The sequence below is a fragment of the Neolamprologus brichardi genome, chromosome 15 (assembly GCF_056152115.1).
Source record: "Neolamprologus brichardi isolate AB-2024 chromosome 15, ASM5615211v1, whole genome shotgun sequence".
Lineage (NCBI taxonomy): Eukaryota > Metazoa > Chordata > Actinopteri > Cichliformes > Cichlidae > Neolamprologus > Neolamprologus brichardi.
In genome coordinates, this window is record NC_142118.1 from 1,900,571 (window position 1) to 1,917,347 (window position 16,777).

A 16,777-nucleotide genomic window follows, 5' to 3' on the forward strand; every position below is an offset into this window, starting at 1 on the left:
CAGGATACCCGACAGTGATTTTTGTTCCTTGAAATGATCATGTTGCCTCTGTTCGGGGTTTTTTTATGTTATTTTATTGTCACACAGTGGCATCACTTTCACCTTGGCTTGTTATGTGATAGGGAGAAGTTAAAATCTATTTTCACTTTCATGCAGCAGGATATCATTTTGTTTCTTTTAAATATAGTCTGCGCCATATTTTATTGGTGTCCAGATATAGAAAAGGGGAACTGGTTTCATTTGTGACAAGGCAATATACAGCTACAGTTTTAGCCTTTAATCTCATGCAGTAGTACACAACGCATGAATTCATGTTGTATATATTCAAAACACCAATGTTACAGTACATCGGGACTGCACACAGAACTTACTCATTACACTGTAAGGATCTGTTGGGCAAAAACAGTTTTGCAAGAAGGATGTATGTGGTAGTCCTCGTCACAGTTCACAGGAAACATTCGTGATTACAGAAAGAACACATTTTTATAAATGCTCAAGAATCCTGGCATCTCTCCATGCATGCACAATGTTTCAGTCAATCAGCGGCCATTTAAAACTTTTCCAAGTAAAGCCCAGGTGTGAACAATGAAATGAATCACTGTCTCTTTGTATTGTAAGTGCTACCTCACTGGCAGCTCACACTGGGACACATACTGCTTTTTCTTCTACAGTAAGACAATAACATGTAGAACTCTAATAACTTTTGCTGAGTTCTAATTTGGCACGACATGTTTTCTGCATAAGTTTCTCAGTCTTTCACAATGCTGGAGGAGTTTTGGGCCTCTGTTCTTTACAGTGTTGCTTCAGTTTTGGGGCCTGTGGGCGTTCATTTACGCACAGCTCTCTTAAGGTCACAGGATTTCAGTCAGGTTCAGGTCTGGACCTTAACTGTGTCACTGCAACACCGTGATTCCTTACTTTAACCAAATCCTCACACCCCTCCAACACTGGCCTTGACAGCTAGTATGAGGTGTTTGTACTGATATGCTGTGTTTGGGTTTCACCAAGCATGGCACTCTATGAGCACACATGTCCACTGTGGTCTCCTCTGTCCAAAGGACATTGTTCCTGAAGTCTTGTGTCTAGCCCTTCCTAATAATACTGTACTGCCATCAACTTAAACCTGCTAACTGAAGATTGTGAGATTTTTTTCCTTTTTTTAGTTTCGCAGTGGTAAATTTGCTGGGACGTCCCATCAGGGAGCATTGTGTTAACGCACACCTCCAGACCTGCAAACTGATGACATTTCTGCTTTTTACAGAGGTGCTCACATTTACTGATGGTCAGTTAATCAAGTCCATTTGAGCACCTGGCAGCTATTCATCTTCTTAATATCCATGGAAACAGAAAGGGTGCACATAGTTTTTCTAATTTTATTTTCCCATTACTGATGCATACTTTTGTTGCAGGTTGCATGTAAGCAGTCAACATGCTGTAAGTGCTCCGTGCCAATGGGAAATTGTAAAAATACATCACTTCCTCATTGTTTCGGGTAATACAGACTATACTGTTACATATGGAACAGATACAAAGTCAGTTACTGTTACCACTACATTTCTCTTTCTTTAGCCATTAATTAAGTTCAGTTAATGGCTAAAGAAAGAGAAATGTAGCGGTAACAGTAACATTTTAATAAAGTTAACGTTGGGGTGAAATAGATTATTGCAAGCCTTACAAGACTCCTATGTTTTAGTTATCAACATAACAGAAGCATATAGGATTAGTGAGATGTGGTTCTGCATAGATGATGCTGCCATCACTGCTGACAGTAAGTCAGTTGGTGGTGATGTTTTAATGTTTTGGGCTTTTTTTAGATACCATACATATTTCATAGATCACTTTGTTTTTGGTAATCAACAATTTTCATTACAATTAGTAATAATGACGTCAGAGTGTTGTGTTATGTATGAGTATAACACAAACAAGTGACAAGCGAGATCAAAGAATAGCTCTTAGGAAACTCTCTTATCTTAAATGATAAGAAAACTGAAATCGTGGTTTTTGATGGTAATTTTCCTCACAGACAACTTCGTGATGCCTTTGGTTCCCTTGCCAGCTCCCTCTCTGCCACTGTTAGCAATGTGGGCGTGTTGCTGGATAGCTCTTTTAAATGTGATAAACAAGTGTCCGCTGTAGTTAGATCTAGTTTCTACCAACTGTATCTCATCTCTAAGGCCAGGCAGTATATTCCGCATAAGGACCTGGAAAAGCTCATCCACGCCTTTGTGACCTCTAGGCTGGATTACTGCAACTCCTTTTATTTCAGTCTTCTTATGTTGCCCTTCTTCATAGACTGCAAACTGTTCAAAATGCGGCGGCATGCCTTCTGACCGGAACTGGGAGGTTTGCCTCTATTACCCCTGTTCTAGCTGACCTGCACTGGCTACCCATTAAATACCGCATCCAATTTAAAATACTGCTGCTTACCTTTAAAATGATCAACAACACAACCCTGAGCTACCTTATCGAACTCCTTAGATCATACATTCCCGTTCGAGCACTAAGATCATCTACTCAGTTACTCCTGGTGCAGCCAAGATCTCGTCTGAAGTTTAGAGGCAACCGTGCGTTTGCCTTGGCTGCACCAGATTTATGGAATAACCTTCCTCTTGCTATCCGCGCGTCTGATTCTATCCAGTCATTTAAATCACGGTTAAAAACCCATTTATTAAACCTTACCTTATTTAATCTGATCCCTCGACTTACTCTATTTTACCTTTTATACATGTGCTTTTAACATGTTTTACTTGATATGCATTTTATGCTGTTCCTGTGTATTAGTGACACTGACCTGTTAGCATACCTGGTACTTTGTTATGGTCCTATAATATTTAATCATATTTAATATTTATAATATTTATGTCTTATTTTCTGTCTTTTATGTGAAGCACTTTGGTATACCATTGGTTTTAAATGTGCTCTATAAATAAAGTTGTATTGTATTGGATAAGCAAGTATGCTAGAAGAAGTACTCATACACTGTTTAGGAATAGCTCAAAACATGCGACATGCTACACTGAAATTATTTTTACAAATATAAATTCAGTGTCTAAAATTTTGTAACAATAAAAATGTTTAGAGCTACACCAATTGTGCAGCCTCAGTTGTGAATTTGCATTATTCAACATCATGACAGTAAAATATATTTACTAATGCATTTTTGTGTAATGCAAGATCAAATGTAAATAGCATTTTTATGGTGAAGCTGAGGTGTAGCTACTTATAACCACTTCAATTCCTGATGGCAAGTTAAAACTTGTGCTCATAGAGCAGTCTATAAAGACATAATAGGGTTGTAATCTGAAATAATAAAACATTTAGAGAGATGACAATTAAAAGAACGTAGTGGGGTGGACAAGACTTATGGATAATACTTGGAGAAATGCTTTTCACTGCAAAATAGCTGATAAGTGGACATGATGAGTAAATGTAACAAACTGGAAAACGAGCTTATATTTCTTTGTGAAGGCTTAAAAGATCGTAGGTCATAAAAAGTAAGGACAGGTTTGACCACATGTTATTGTGTTATTGTACATTTTTCCTTTACCAGAAACCACAAACATCAGTAGAACCCTTGGTTTTATCACCATAGAAACGAAGCAGGCCTTTGTCACCGGATGAAGTTCACGTCCCTTCAGTTCAGTTCCGGTAGAAATAGTGTGCATCAAGTGAAGTCTGCTTGCAAATTCATTTGGACGAACTTCTCGGCCAACTTATCCTGTAAAATGTCCCGAGGCTCGAGTGCAGGGTTTGATCGACACATTACCATCTTCTCTCCTGAGGGCAGACTCTATCAAGTCGGTCAGTATGGGGATCTGTTTACACAAAAAGCCGGTTCGCTGGCTTACTTGTTTGCTAGCTAGCTAAATGCTCTGTCATGGTTCGCTTAGCCGAGGTTATAGTTGATAAAAAGCGACCCGCCAAATCGAAAGTAGTATGATATGTGATCACCACAGTCTTACTAATCCTGTGCGAGTTGTTATTATGGGGCTCCTTTTACGACGCTACTATCAAACTAAACACAGGGGATCAAAATAGCTAGCTGGCTCTTAGGCTAGTTAGCATAGTTAGCATTGCAGCCAAGCAAGCTGATTCATTGCTGAATGAATCAACGTGTTATTCAGTTAAATATATTGGCTAAATAAAGTATTTTTTGTGACTGCACTACATTTAGCTTTTTTGCAATTTTTCTTAGTCACAGGAATATTATTTTGTCTGAGAGCTGCTAGTTGGATAGATTGAAAGAGATAAGATAACATTTAATATTGTAAATTAGCGGTTTTTCCTCTAATAAAGCTGAACTGAACATAGTCATGAATTTTGTTGCTGTCTTCTAATCAGCAGTCATTCTACAGATGCCCAAGCACCTGCAGCAACAGTTAAAATCAAGTCAAAGGTTTGCAAATTTACTCAAAGTGAAGGGTTTTAAATGACACTATTTTACTACTACTGCTTTGGATGTAATGTTTGAAGCCAGACTACACAGAATTGGTACATAATTCGCTGTCAGCTGCTCAACCAAAGGACATCTGATAATAGTTCTTCACTTGTGGCTCCAATTTTCCAGCTGAACAAAACAGCTCTCTGTGACTGTTAACCACAAATCCTAATGCTCGCAGCCATTGTCAAGCAAACGTGTGCTTAAAGACACCCTCTTTGTTTTTCTTTTGCAGAATATGCTTTCAAGGCCATAAACCAAGGTGGGCTCACGTCAGTAGCAGTCAGGGGAAAGGATTGTGCAGTTGTTGTAACACAGAAAAAAGTACCGGTGAGTTGATGTCAGATTGCTTGTTGTTATTTTCTTACAGCCATAACAGTAGCCGTGTTATGAGAAGGGCTATAGATGTTCTGAAATTTGGAGTAGTAGAACAGATGAATAAATAATGCAACCGTCCCTCCATCCATCCATGCTGCTTCTACTGCTTTCTGTGCTGAGGTTGCGTGGCTTTTCTCCTGTTACTCCAGCTTCCTCCCACAGTTCAAAGACCAGCATGCATTAGGTTCGTTGGTGATTCTAATTTGGCCTTGGTTGTGAGAGTGAGTGTGAATGCTTGTTTGTCTTTCTGCGGTGAGCCCATGACAGACTAACAACCTGTCAACGGTATACCCAGGCTCCCAAAACAGTCTCATATTCATAATTCTGGGATAATGTGGAAAGTGACCCTCTTTGCACAAAAATATGGTCCAAGTAGTTGAACTGTTCCTAAGGCTCTTCGTCGCCCAATCTTTAAACATTTACCCAGCACAAAGTTGATGTCACACAGCAGGTAAACATCAGCATCTACCATGTGTAAATGCCACAGATGTTTGGCTGGTATATCTGTGCATCCTAAGAATTAACCGTTAAACTGCACCAATCAGGAGTCGCCACAGCAGATCATCTGCCTCCATTTCACCCTATGCCCAGCATCCTCTGTCACACCGACTCTCTGCATGTCCTCCTCCTCTGTGTTCTTCCCCTCTTCCTCCTGCCTGGCAGCTCCAGCTTCAGCATCCTTTGTCCAGTATATCCACCCTCGTTCATCAGCACATGTCCAAACATTCTCAGCCTCAGCTCTCTATGTTTGTCTCCAACCTGCTAAACCTGAGCTTATGTACTCATTTCTAATCCTAATTCTAATCTAAGACCAATTAACCATTAGAACTAGCAGTGGAATTTGTACTTTACAATTTGCATTTGGCCCGGATAACAATTGAGAACACAGATGCACCGTAAAACAAACAAACAAAAACAACTTTTCAGAATTAGCACTGGACCAAAGCGCCCAGAGCTCCTGATTGGCAGTCCAATTAAACTCAACAAGTAATTCGGGTTGGCTCATCACAGAGGTTTAAAATAGCTGATTCAAGTCCAACACCAGAACCACAATAGAAACTTCCAGTTTCCCTTATGTTGAGCTGTGAATGGTTGCTTACAGCATGTTAGTGTGATGAAAGCTGCAGTGCTTAATGGCAATAAGTGACCTGGAAATAAGAGTTAATTTAGTTCATGATGTAATCATTTCGAAGCGATTAGAGGCCTTCTGCAAGCTGACCTGTAGTTACCAGCACGATGTCTGCCCAGCTTTCACGGCTCAGCGCGAGTTCCTGTTCATCCGATGGAAACAGTTTGTGCACTGGCAAAATGTTTCAGGCACAACTGGCGTAGTTTGGGACAAACAAACAAACGGGTTACAGACCAACCTGAGAGAGAGAAACCTAAACTCTGAGGGCAATTTAAGAGGCAGTGTTTTACACAGCACGACCCCGTGTAGATTTAAGGAGATTTTTACAGCTTTTAAATAAAATGAAAAATGTCACATTTTTGTGACAGAATGCATTTTCCCCCAAATCGAACTGCTAATTTGCTTCGTTTGTCTCTCCAGCAGCTTTTTCCTTGTTGTGTTTCTTTTCTCACGTAATTCTAAAAAGTTTAAACCTGATTGTTACTATTTATATTTACACTAAATGTTTGATAAGTTATGTAATACATTGAGTAATTTGTCAGTTTCACAGTTCTGTTCATGCTTTCCTCCTGTACAGGACAAGCTTCTGGATGCCTCCACAGTGACTCACCTTTTCAGAATAACAGATAATATTGGATGTGTAATGTCTGGGATGACAGGTAAGAAAAAGGCTCAAAATGTGTAAAATTGTATCAAATCTACTATTGTTACATAAAAATTGAACATTAAAACACCCAAATCCATTTAGTCTTTCAAATATACAGAAACAGCTGTTTAGACAAAGGCTGGTTTTTGATACATAAAAGGGGGAAAAGCATCAGGGTACTTTTCTGGGTTAAACTTGGCGAACCTTTCTTCTCAGTCCGAGCTCTTACGGCAGCTGACAGTTCCTCTTTCCAAGTAATCATTTCTTTTGCAGCAAGAACAATTTTCTTACATAAGTGTGATGTTAGAGACTGGAAGTGTCACATTTATTGGCTTCTTTGGGAAAAGAAATTGACCTTTATTTTTTTTTTCTTACGCATCATTTAATGTGTTACAGCCGATAGCAGGTCCCAAGTCCAGCGAGCTCGATATGAAGCAGCCAACTGGCAGTACAAGTACGGTTATGAGATTCCAGTGGACATGTTGTGTAAGAGGATTGCTGATATCTCACAAGTCTACACGCAGAACGCTGAGATGCGACCACTGGGCTGCTGTGAGTATGCACATTCACACTGCTGATTCTCCACGTAGCACTTCATGTCGTTTGAGCGCCCTTTCTAAATGCAAGCTAACACGCAGGTATGATCGTGATCGGCGTAGATGAAGAGTACGGCCCTCAGGTGTACAAATGCGACCCAGCAGGCTACTATTGTGGTTTCAAGGCCACGGCCGCCGGAGTGAAGCAGACAGAAGCCACCAGCTTCCTGGAGAAGAAAGTGAAAAAGAAACTGGATTGGACCTTTGAACAAACAATCGAGGTATCATAAAATATTTTCTTTTGCTGGTGTAGCAAAGGTTCATACGGAACAAACACCAATGTGAAAGTAAAGTGTGTGCCTTTGCCGTGGTGGTTTCCAGGCATCCAACATTCTAAGAATGAAAATATCATCAACTTACCTTTTTTCCCCTTCAGACGGCGATCTCTTGCCTGTCAACTGTTCTCTCCATTGACTTCAAGCCCTCTGAGCTAGAGGTGGGCGTCGTAACAACACAGGATCCCAAGTTCAGGTAAAAGTTCAGCAGCACAACTCTGTTGTGTTCCTTTGAGCACTGTGAGTCATTAGAGCACACAGTTGGGTTTATTTGAAATAGTATTTTTGCACCAACAAGGTGATTCCCAAAGAGGCCTATCTGCAGCAGATGAACAGCATCTTAAAGTTATGTCATTAAAAACTGAGAAGAGATTCAGCAAAGACCTGACACAGACCTGCAAGATGTCTCTGGTCCTTCAGTTAATCAGTCTGTGACAATTTTTGCCCAAATTGTCGTCACTATTTACAGAGCAGGTCAGGAGAGAGCGAGTGTCTGCAGCCACCTGTAAAACACGGTGGAGGCTGTGTCATGGTTTGGGGCAGCATGTCAGACAGTATTGTTGGAGATCTTGTCAAAATTGATGGAATTATGAACACAGAAGAGCATCATCAGATTGTCCATCATGCAGTACCATCTGGAGAACATCTGATTGACAATGGCTTGTTTCAAAAATACTGCCAGTGCAATTAAAGGATACCTGGACATAAATAGACACAGTGGAGCACCGTCGGTCATGCATTGGCCTCGCCAGAGGAGGACCTCAGCATTATTAAGGCAGTGTGGGATCATCCTGACACAGAACAGAACAAAAGGCAGAAACATCCAAAGAAGAGCTTTGAATGTCGTCCATGAAGCCTGCAGAACTGTTCCTGAAAACAACTTAAAGAAATTGCATGAAAGCTGCCTAAGAGTGTTCAGGCTGTTGAAGATCTTCCAAATATTGACTTTTATTTAAATTGTGCAAACCATGTGTTTGCCTTATGCACTTTATTTCCATGAATGTTTACACATGCTTAAACAAATTGCTGCAGCAATTTCACATTTCCATAGTAAAACACAGCGACGAGACCTTCGTACAGTGTTTGAAATGCTGAAGTACTTAAAAACATTTGAATTTAAGACATCATGTGCTACAGGTGTTTGGCATTAAGTGAAATATAACTTCATAGGGACGTATTGTGCTTTTCATCTCATTTACTGTTGCTATGGTTTATGCCTAAATATGGGACGCCACACGAGCAATTGACCCTAATGGGAACATCCCTGTGTGCTCAGCATGCTTTGTTATAGACCCTTTATATCTTAAACTTAGCCCATGTGTGGTCATTAAGAGCGCAGAAGCCCCGCCCACCTACTGTTCAAACCTTCCACTTACTAGAGTTAGCCAATCAGAAGAAAGTTGTTTTAAAGGTAGAGTCAAGATAAACAAAGAGGCTCCACAAGAGCTAACTATATGATAAGTACGGCTTATATTCGACTGTGACTCATGCAAAGCTACCCTGGTAGAGGCCAAGAATAAAGATATGGAGCTGACAGTGAGCATAAAATGTTCACTTTAAAAACACGAGTTAGATTTTGGAGTCTTTATCGTCATCTCATTTTTGTCCTGCAGGATCCTCGCAGAAACTGAAGTGGACACCCACCTAATGTCCCTCGCCGAGCGGGACTGAGCGAGCAGAGCGGCGTCGCCTGTCGGATTTAGTTAGAGCATGATGGGAAATGCAGTTCCCAGATTGGAGGCTCGTGTTATCTTTGTTTGCTGTACATTTACCCCACTGTTTCATTCAACAATAAAAGGAGGTTTTTTGAGTAAAACTATTATGAATGGGCTGTTTGCATTTTTTATCATTTCTTTTTAGGTCCTCTGCTTGTCACCTGAAACCTTTTACCGTCTGTGTTTAGCAGCAGGGGAAACTGTTTGTGGGAACATGCAGAGCTTCTACTTTTGAGCTTCCTGTTGTGGCTCTTGGTGCACAAAAATCACATGACTTACAAAGGTGCTGCGGAGAGGTTATTCTACTACAAACTCGGTGATGCAGACTTGATTTGACCTTGTTTTCTCTACTTTTTTGGCTTTTTTTTTTTTCTACGCACATGTCAGAAATAGAATACTTTAACTTTCCGGAAATGTCACACAACACAAATAGTTTCTCTTTGCGAGGGGAAACTTTATAATTCAGAAAAGGGGGGGACTTGTCTTTCTCAGCTCTCTTTGTCATCCACATGAGCAGAAATGATGGCGATGTGACCTCAGTGTGTCATTGTGAGTGGCTTCTAGAAAAATCCCCCTTCCCCATTGGAATTCTTTGCAACACGCCAGTTTCTTTTAACCAGACTATAAGTCTTCACATCTTCTTCTTCTAATCGAAGAGGAATCTTAAGTTGGTTACTTGACCAAATTTCCAGGCTGATATTGTGTCTGAAACTTCCGCTGTCCTTGAGAAGTTCTGTAATCACTGGAAACAAAAAATCCCCATCCTACTGTAATAGTTAATGTTTACAAGAGAGGATACAGCAAACACAATTGTGTAACAGAGTCATTCTGGGGCATTTGAGCGTTGCTTCAAGGATAACTTTACTGGGAAATTCATTCCGGTTGCTTCAGATAATTCCTTTCTGAAAAATTCCTAAGTACCTGCATGTGTCAGCTGACAGGGACAGCCTGGACTTCCTTGTAAAGCAAAGAAAGTTTCCTGGTCCTAATGACACGGCGAAAAAGAAAAAGAAAGGGCCACTGAGCTCTCTGGAACGCTCTCCCATATTTGTAAAACATTTCCTCCTTGGTATTTCTACCCAGTAGCGCCACTTCCTAGCTGCCACTCAGCAGCTATTCCAGGGGAGGGTGGAATATTCAAGCACATCATGTTCCTCTTATGCCGCCCAGGGACTTTCGGCGCGGTGACTCAGAGACCCTGTGACCTCGCCCAACAAAAGGAAATCCCAGACTGTTCCAAGCGGCTGAGTGTGATCTTTTTGGGGTTTTTTATGTGTGTGTCTCTCTCTTTCACAAGTCTGGTCGATGACTGTGCTTCATCACTATAAGTGAGAAATGATGCTCGTATTACAGCGTGGAAAGGCCAAGACAAAGTCATCGTCGTCGCGAGGAAGGAAACGCACAGCAGCCGCTCAAAGCAGTTCATGTTCATAAACTCCTCTTTTATTTTTCTTTATATAGTGTTTAAAATTCACACACATGTACAAGTACAAAAATAGTCTCTGTATTTACAAAATATTACACTCGTCTGTTCTGGTATATACACATTATTTTGTACAGTTATTACAGTAACATCAGGACCATACAGAAGTCATGGTCTTGCTTTGGTGGGGGGGTTTGGTACGGATCGTTCAGCGATCCCGACCAGACTGGGCGCCACCTTCATACTCATTCGTGATCCCAGGACCAGCACCTCTGGACTTGGACGGTAGAGGGTACGGAGGGTGGAGAGGGGGGGACGTGGGTTGAGCTGTCCCCCCGTTTGGGAGCCGTGGTTTCGACTAACCCAGTAGCAGCTTTGCATCACCAGTGGACGGGCTGTTCTTGTTACTTTCCAAACTTTATGTCATCATAGAGCTGTAGAGAAGAAAAAAGATGTTATAGATTCACGCCTTAAAGTGTTTTGACTCCATCGGATCTCAGTGTGACGTTCAAAGCTGAGCAGATACTGACCTCGTCTTCCGACAGGTCCAGATCCTCCATGTCGCTGTCGTCCGATTCGCTTTCAGGCAGCTCCCTGAGCTCCTGTGCCGTTCTCTCAAACAGCTGGCAGCGGATCTCCTCGTTCTGCCGCCCGTAGGTGAGGTGGTACGGGGCGAAGCCACCGTAGTTCAGGCAGTTGACGTCTGCACCGAGGTCGAGGAGGCGACAGACTAGCGTGGGGTTCTGGAGGTCAACGGCCAGGTGGAGCGCCGTCCGTCCGCTGCACTGTTCCTGCAGGAAGCAACAGAAACACGAGGTCAAGTTTCTGCATGTGTGTGAATAAGAATAATCATCATAATAATCATAAAATAATCCAAATGGCTTCCGTGTTAGAGACACCTACCTGTGCATTGATGTCTGCACCAAGCCGAACGAGGCTTTCCACCAGAGAAATGTAGCCATTGATGGATGCCAAGTGGAGACAGTTATGTCCTATGGAGACGGAAGGAAGTAAACTCAGTTACACACACTTCAACAGCTGTGTAAGTGAAACATAAGTGTGTTTGTTTCTTAGGGCGCTATTTGAACGCGATGCTTACCACTGTAGTTGGGGAAAGACGCCATGGAGGTGAGGTGACGTTGGCAGTTCTGGGTGATGACGCCAAAGCAGGCCAGGGAGCCCTTTTTACAGGCGATGTGGAGGGCTGTGTTTCCGCTGTCGTCGGCCAGCAGCGGGTCAGCGCCGGCCTTCAGGAGTCTGTCCACCAAGTGGGCCTGCTCTGTGATCACTGCCAGGTGGAGGGCAGTCTGTGTGGGACACAACAGAAACTTATGTTAACCTGACTGCAAAGTGTGCAGGTTTCGGAAGGGATTCGTGGATGTGGCACGGTGCCGCTTATTACCTGTCTCTGGTGGTTCTGCACATTGAGGAACGGGTGATGATGAGACAGTTTGATCATCTGGACGGCATGTTCGGTGGCTTCGTGAATGACGGCCAAATGGAGCAGCCTGTGTGGGGAGGACAGAAAAAGAGAGGGGAGTTAAAATAGAGCCCTTCAAAGAAAAATTACGCACAGAGGAAGTGGTTCCAGTCAAATATGAGAGAACAAAGCCTGAGCAGTGGAGCGTTTCGCAAGAATGGAGTTTTGTCGGGTTATTTCCACCAGTTGTGGCTTGACACATCTGATGCTTTATCAGTTACTGGCAGCAGGCCAGGGACTTTCCTGAACGCGCAGAGCGGACTTTAGCACCGCCCAGACTGCACGCTCAGCCAACACACGCGCACGCGCGCACACACACACACGACTGTGCACTGCGCTGCCAACACATGCGCACTAAGTATTTTTAAGACCTTTAAAAGATGTTGTTTCCATGCAACTTTTCCGACATTTCTGTGCAGCTTTTCAGATCTTTCATGTGCACCGATCCTGCGCTCTGGTGCAAAAGCCGATTTCAACTTACGCACAAAGCGGAATTTTGCAAATGCGCAATTAAAGTTCGACTAATCGACGCATTCATACTAAATAAATACATTAATTTTTTTAAATAATAATAATCCACTTACGTGTCACCGTCTTCGGTCACCGCGGTTCTCCAAGGCTCGTATTCCTGCGAGTGATCCTCGCTCGGCAATCTTAGCTCCTCGAAGTCGTTCGCCAGTTCGTCTTCCTTAAGCGAATCCACACCGCTGTCAAAACGGTCCTCTTGGCAAGGCAGCATTTTCCCGTGTTTGGGCTCCATGTTGTCCAAGTTATAATCCATTTGGTTGTGGTTAGAAACTCTGTACATGCTGGCTTTCCTTTCTCCTGTAAGCTAAAGCTCCGTCTGTTTCCGAGGGCGAGAGCAAAGTTGTGCTACTGAGGGAGGGCGCGCTGGGTTTTGTGTGCGCGTCTGCCGGGGCGGCGCCTAAGTGGGGATTTCCAATTGACTTATCTTAGCAAGGGAAATCACATCGGGCCTGTGCTTTTGTGAGAAAAATCCCCCCCAAAAGACTCAGACTGAAAACTTGTAGTTTCCTACTAGACACCTATTTTCACCTGTGATGTAGGTTAGGGGACATAGATTTAATTTCAGTGAATGAGACACGATTGGCATGAATGATAGGGAGACAGCCCCTGACTGGCTCTTGAAGAATTCCCTACTGCACTGGGGAAATTATCTGTTTCAAGTGGCTAACCAAAGTAGCACTGCATACTTTCCTTTCTATGCTTTCAACCAAATCTAAATACTTTTTTAAATAGAGAGACATCCAAATTTCCTGTGTTTCAAAAATTACGCATATCACGGCTCTTCACAGTTAACCTCAGCGTGAAGCCTATAAATATTCTGTGGTTGTAATTCTCACGTAACAGACAAACCGAATATTGGTTGCAAAGCACAAAGAGCCAAATCAATATCACGCGCAGCTCATATATTTATTATTATTACTATTATATTATTAAAGATTTAGGACTTTGGCACGAAATACATAGACTGTATTAAAAGATGGACCTTTTTATATATGGTCTTCCATACATTGAATCCGTACCGAGACACCGGTCATTTAGTCCCGAGTTGCACGCTCAAAAAATACCAACGTTTCACTGTCCAAAACGAAAACATAAAAATATAAAAGGTTGGATTAGTTTCAGTTACAGTTGTCACGAAGGCAGAAAATAACTGCAGAACTCAAAACTATATTTTATTCACTCGTTTATGTGTCCTGTAAACACGTAAAGTTGAGCACTTTTACATTATGAGTCTAGCCTGATGGATATAATCAAACAAAATGATAAGCACCTTAATGTTTCTCTTCCATAATCAAAATAACACAGTTATGATCACACATCACATTTAGAGACGTGAAAAATCTTCTCATGTTGTTTAATTGGGACAGATTTCGGTTGTTATGCAGACAGAGATTCTGGGGGGAAGATTCTAAAGTTTCCTCCCTTATGAAAGCAACACTGCATGTCCCACAATAGGATGTTCTGGACTTGCCCATTTAGCATTGCACATGCCTAACACCAGTCAGGCATGCGCTCCTGGAAAACACTTTGTTAACTCATGCAGAAAACTCTGCTGAGATTTTTGGGAGGAATTTTAGGAAGTTTTCTTGGTTTGATCTTGCTTGGGATCTTCTTTTTTTTAAAAGGAAATTCCTTTCTGTTACACAAGAAGGTAAAAAGGTGCGTGACAGAGCTGCCTGTATGTGCTCCCCTGACATTTCGCATGAAAAAAATCCCAGGATCACTTCTGTTTGCATTGTAAAAGGTAGGCTTGGTGAAAACATAGCAACGGTCTCCAAGAGCAGCGAAGCTTTCACACCTCTGTGGGGATTCTCAGTAGAGATTGCACAAAGAAAACACACACACCCGGAGGAGGGTCTGTGATGTCACTATCTAGAAGCCTGCTGTATCCCTGTCTGAGAGTGTGTGAGAGTGCGTCACATCAGAAAAACGTCAAGCAAGCATGCACGGCTTTTTCTGTGTCCTTTAGAAATTCCAGACATACTTTAACCGCTGCCAAGTATCAGAATGAGGAATCTGTGGACAAACTGTTCTTGCAGACCTCGATGTTTTCTTCCTGTTGCCGTGATTGTGTGCTTTTGTGTATATATGGTCACACATTCACCGTGTGTGAGAAATGCCGGGACTTCCACTTTACGTTTATGAAAGCTGCCTTTTTTTTTTTTGGTGAAGCTATGCAAGCGCTCTCGTCTCCACGGGCCCTGTGTTTACCGCTGGTTTCCATGGACACCAGCCACTGACGCTGTACATTGCCCTCTGTCTGCGTGTGGGTAAATTACCACTTATCTGAGTCAGTAAAATGCCTCAAGGGGCTTCACACCTCGAAAGTCAGGAAACTTTCCCACTTTCGTAACTGACCAGCTCCAACCTCACCCTGTGCCGGTTCATTAAGCCCAAGCTGAAACCGATGTAGTCTTACATAACAGCTCTGCAATAAATGCTGCAGCCATGGAGGTGATAATGCTCAGCTTTTGCTTCCATCAAAAACTGCTAAATGCAACAAAAAACATCCAACTTTGGAATGGCCACAAAGGGAACAAAAAAAGCACAGAGTGTGTTTTGAATTTTCTGAACTTGTTTTACAGTAACACCAAAAGTCTGGTACACAGATGACGTGCATGGCTACTTTTTTCCAGTAAAAAGATGACAATGAGGAAGTTTTGGTGTGCAGTGCATGTTTTACGTAAAGATCCTGGAGTTGCGGGACTATATTTAGAAGCCGAAACAAGGCAAATTCTGGAAAGTATCTATTTTTGTGGCGTGAGCTTTCAATTTTGGGAAATGCACGCATTTCCTTTCCCACTGATTAACGAAAAGCATCGAGTTCTCTGTACACAAAGTGTGAGTCTGAAGCCAGTCGATGGCCTAACTCGTCTGGAGCAGGGTTACACTTGGCCTGCATTCAAAGACACACCTCTCTGCACCTTTCAGACATGAGAGCTATTGTGCACAATCTGTACGCAAACCTGTTCAAGATCAGCCCTGATTCCTAAATTAGCATAAAGACACACCCTTATGTTTGTTAGAATGGTTTCAGGGCATTTCAGCCTGTTGCCAGGGTGTGTTTGCAGCCTCAGTTTTCCTTTCTGTTTTTTTTTTTTTTTTGTTTGTTTTTTTTGTCTCGCTGTTGTTTTGCCCGTATTTCTGGTTGCAAAGCATTATTTACATTACCTGCACTGTGTGACTACTTTCATTTAAAATTTTTTACTAACTTGAAGACATTCTTTGTAGGCAAATGGAGTCTGGAGGTCGGTGGATTAGCCTCTGATTCCCAACAGTGTTTAGTTACCATTTCAGTCTGTTCTTGTTTTTAATTTTGTTGGGCAATTCAATTTCTTTTAAGTTGGAAATACCAATTTACCAATCCGACCACTTATCAGTTTCTCATTCCATAATTAGCCTGCATAAAGTATATTCTTTCACTTGGACAAGATTAGGGCTGCCACAAACGATTATTTTGATAGTCTAGTCAGATCATCATCCATTGGACGTAAAACGTACAGCTTACTGCATCTGCTCTTATATAACTATCATTAGCTTACAGCTTTAAGTGTTTAATGTATGTGCTAACTAAAAATAAAGACAAGATGATAGTTTATTAAATTTTAATGAAATTTGCAGATTGTTTCGGTGAAGTTTAATAAACTCCTTGCTATCTAAAATATAACAGGACACCGGAGTAAATTCTCGAGCATCTCTCACTTCTGATAATCAGCTGTCTGCTTGATGTTTATTCAGCTGTGTAAAAACTATAACTTTAATCTCAGCCAAACCGATTTACTCAGGAACAAATAAAATACTAAAAAAAGGCAAACAATAACATTTTGAAGTTATCTAAGTGACTTATATATCATGTTTAACCTGAGTAGGGAAAGACGGCGGTGGGTTTGAAAAGATTTGCCGGGAGTCCGGTGTTCTCACAGCTCTAGTGAGCCTAGCCCCCGGCTAGCTATCGAGCTAGTGGCTAACAGACGTCTCCGAAAACGTCGGAGCGCTTTTGAAAATATGTGGTGTCTTGATAAACTGAGCAGATATTTGAGGTTTACACAGCTACATTCTCGCCTAAAAATATGTTAAACGTTTATTTTGTGACCCAGAAAGAATAATAAGAGTAATATTAAAACTAACTAGCTGCCGCCATTGTTGGAAACTGAGCTGGGCTGCGCTAT

General features: G+C 41.9%; 2 protein-coding genes across 2 annotated transcripts; one reads left to right on the forward strand and one right to left on the reverse strand.

Moving 5' to 3' along the window:
* Nucleotides 1-3,587: 3,587 nt before the first annotated feature.
* LOC102790081 (proteasome subunit alpha type-6) lies at nucleotides 3,588-9,281 on the forward strand. The gene is made up of 7 exons (XM_087852241.1): nucleotides 3,588-3,801; nucleotides 4,674-4,768; nucleotides 6,523-6,604; nucleotides 6,988-7,143; nucleotides 7,230-7,408; nucleotides 7,564-7,658; nucleotides 9,076-9,281. The coding sequence occupies exons 1-7, from the start codon at nucleotides 3,618-3,620 to the stop codon at nucleotides 9,131-9,133; spliced, it is 849 nt and encodes a 282-aa protein (XP_087708367.1). The 5' UTR covers nucleotides 3,588-3,617; the 3' UTR covers nucleotides 9,134-9,281.
* A 1,317-nt stretch (nucleotides 9,282-10,598) lies between these two features.
* Nucleotides 10,599-12,936, reverse strand: LOC102790383 (NF-kappa-B inhibitor alpha-like). The gene is made up of 6 exons (XM_087852323.1): nucleotides 12,665-12,936; nucleotides 12,003-12,108; nucleotides 11,700-11,907; nucleotides 11,504-11,592; nucleotides 11,131-11,391; nucleotides 10,599-11,034 (listed from the first exon to the last, which is right to left on the reverse strand). Exons 1-6 carry the CDS (start codon nucleotides 12,886-12,888, stop codon nucleotides 11,005-11,007), a joined length of 918 nt encoding a protein of 305 aa, XP_087708449.1. The 5' UTR covers nucleotides 12,889-12,936; the 3' UTR covers nucleotides 10,599-11,004.
* Between the last annotated feature and the right edge of the window lie 3,841 nt (nucleotides 12,937-16,777).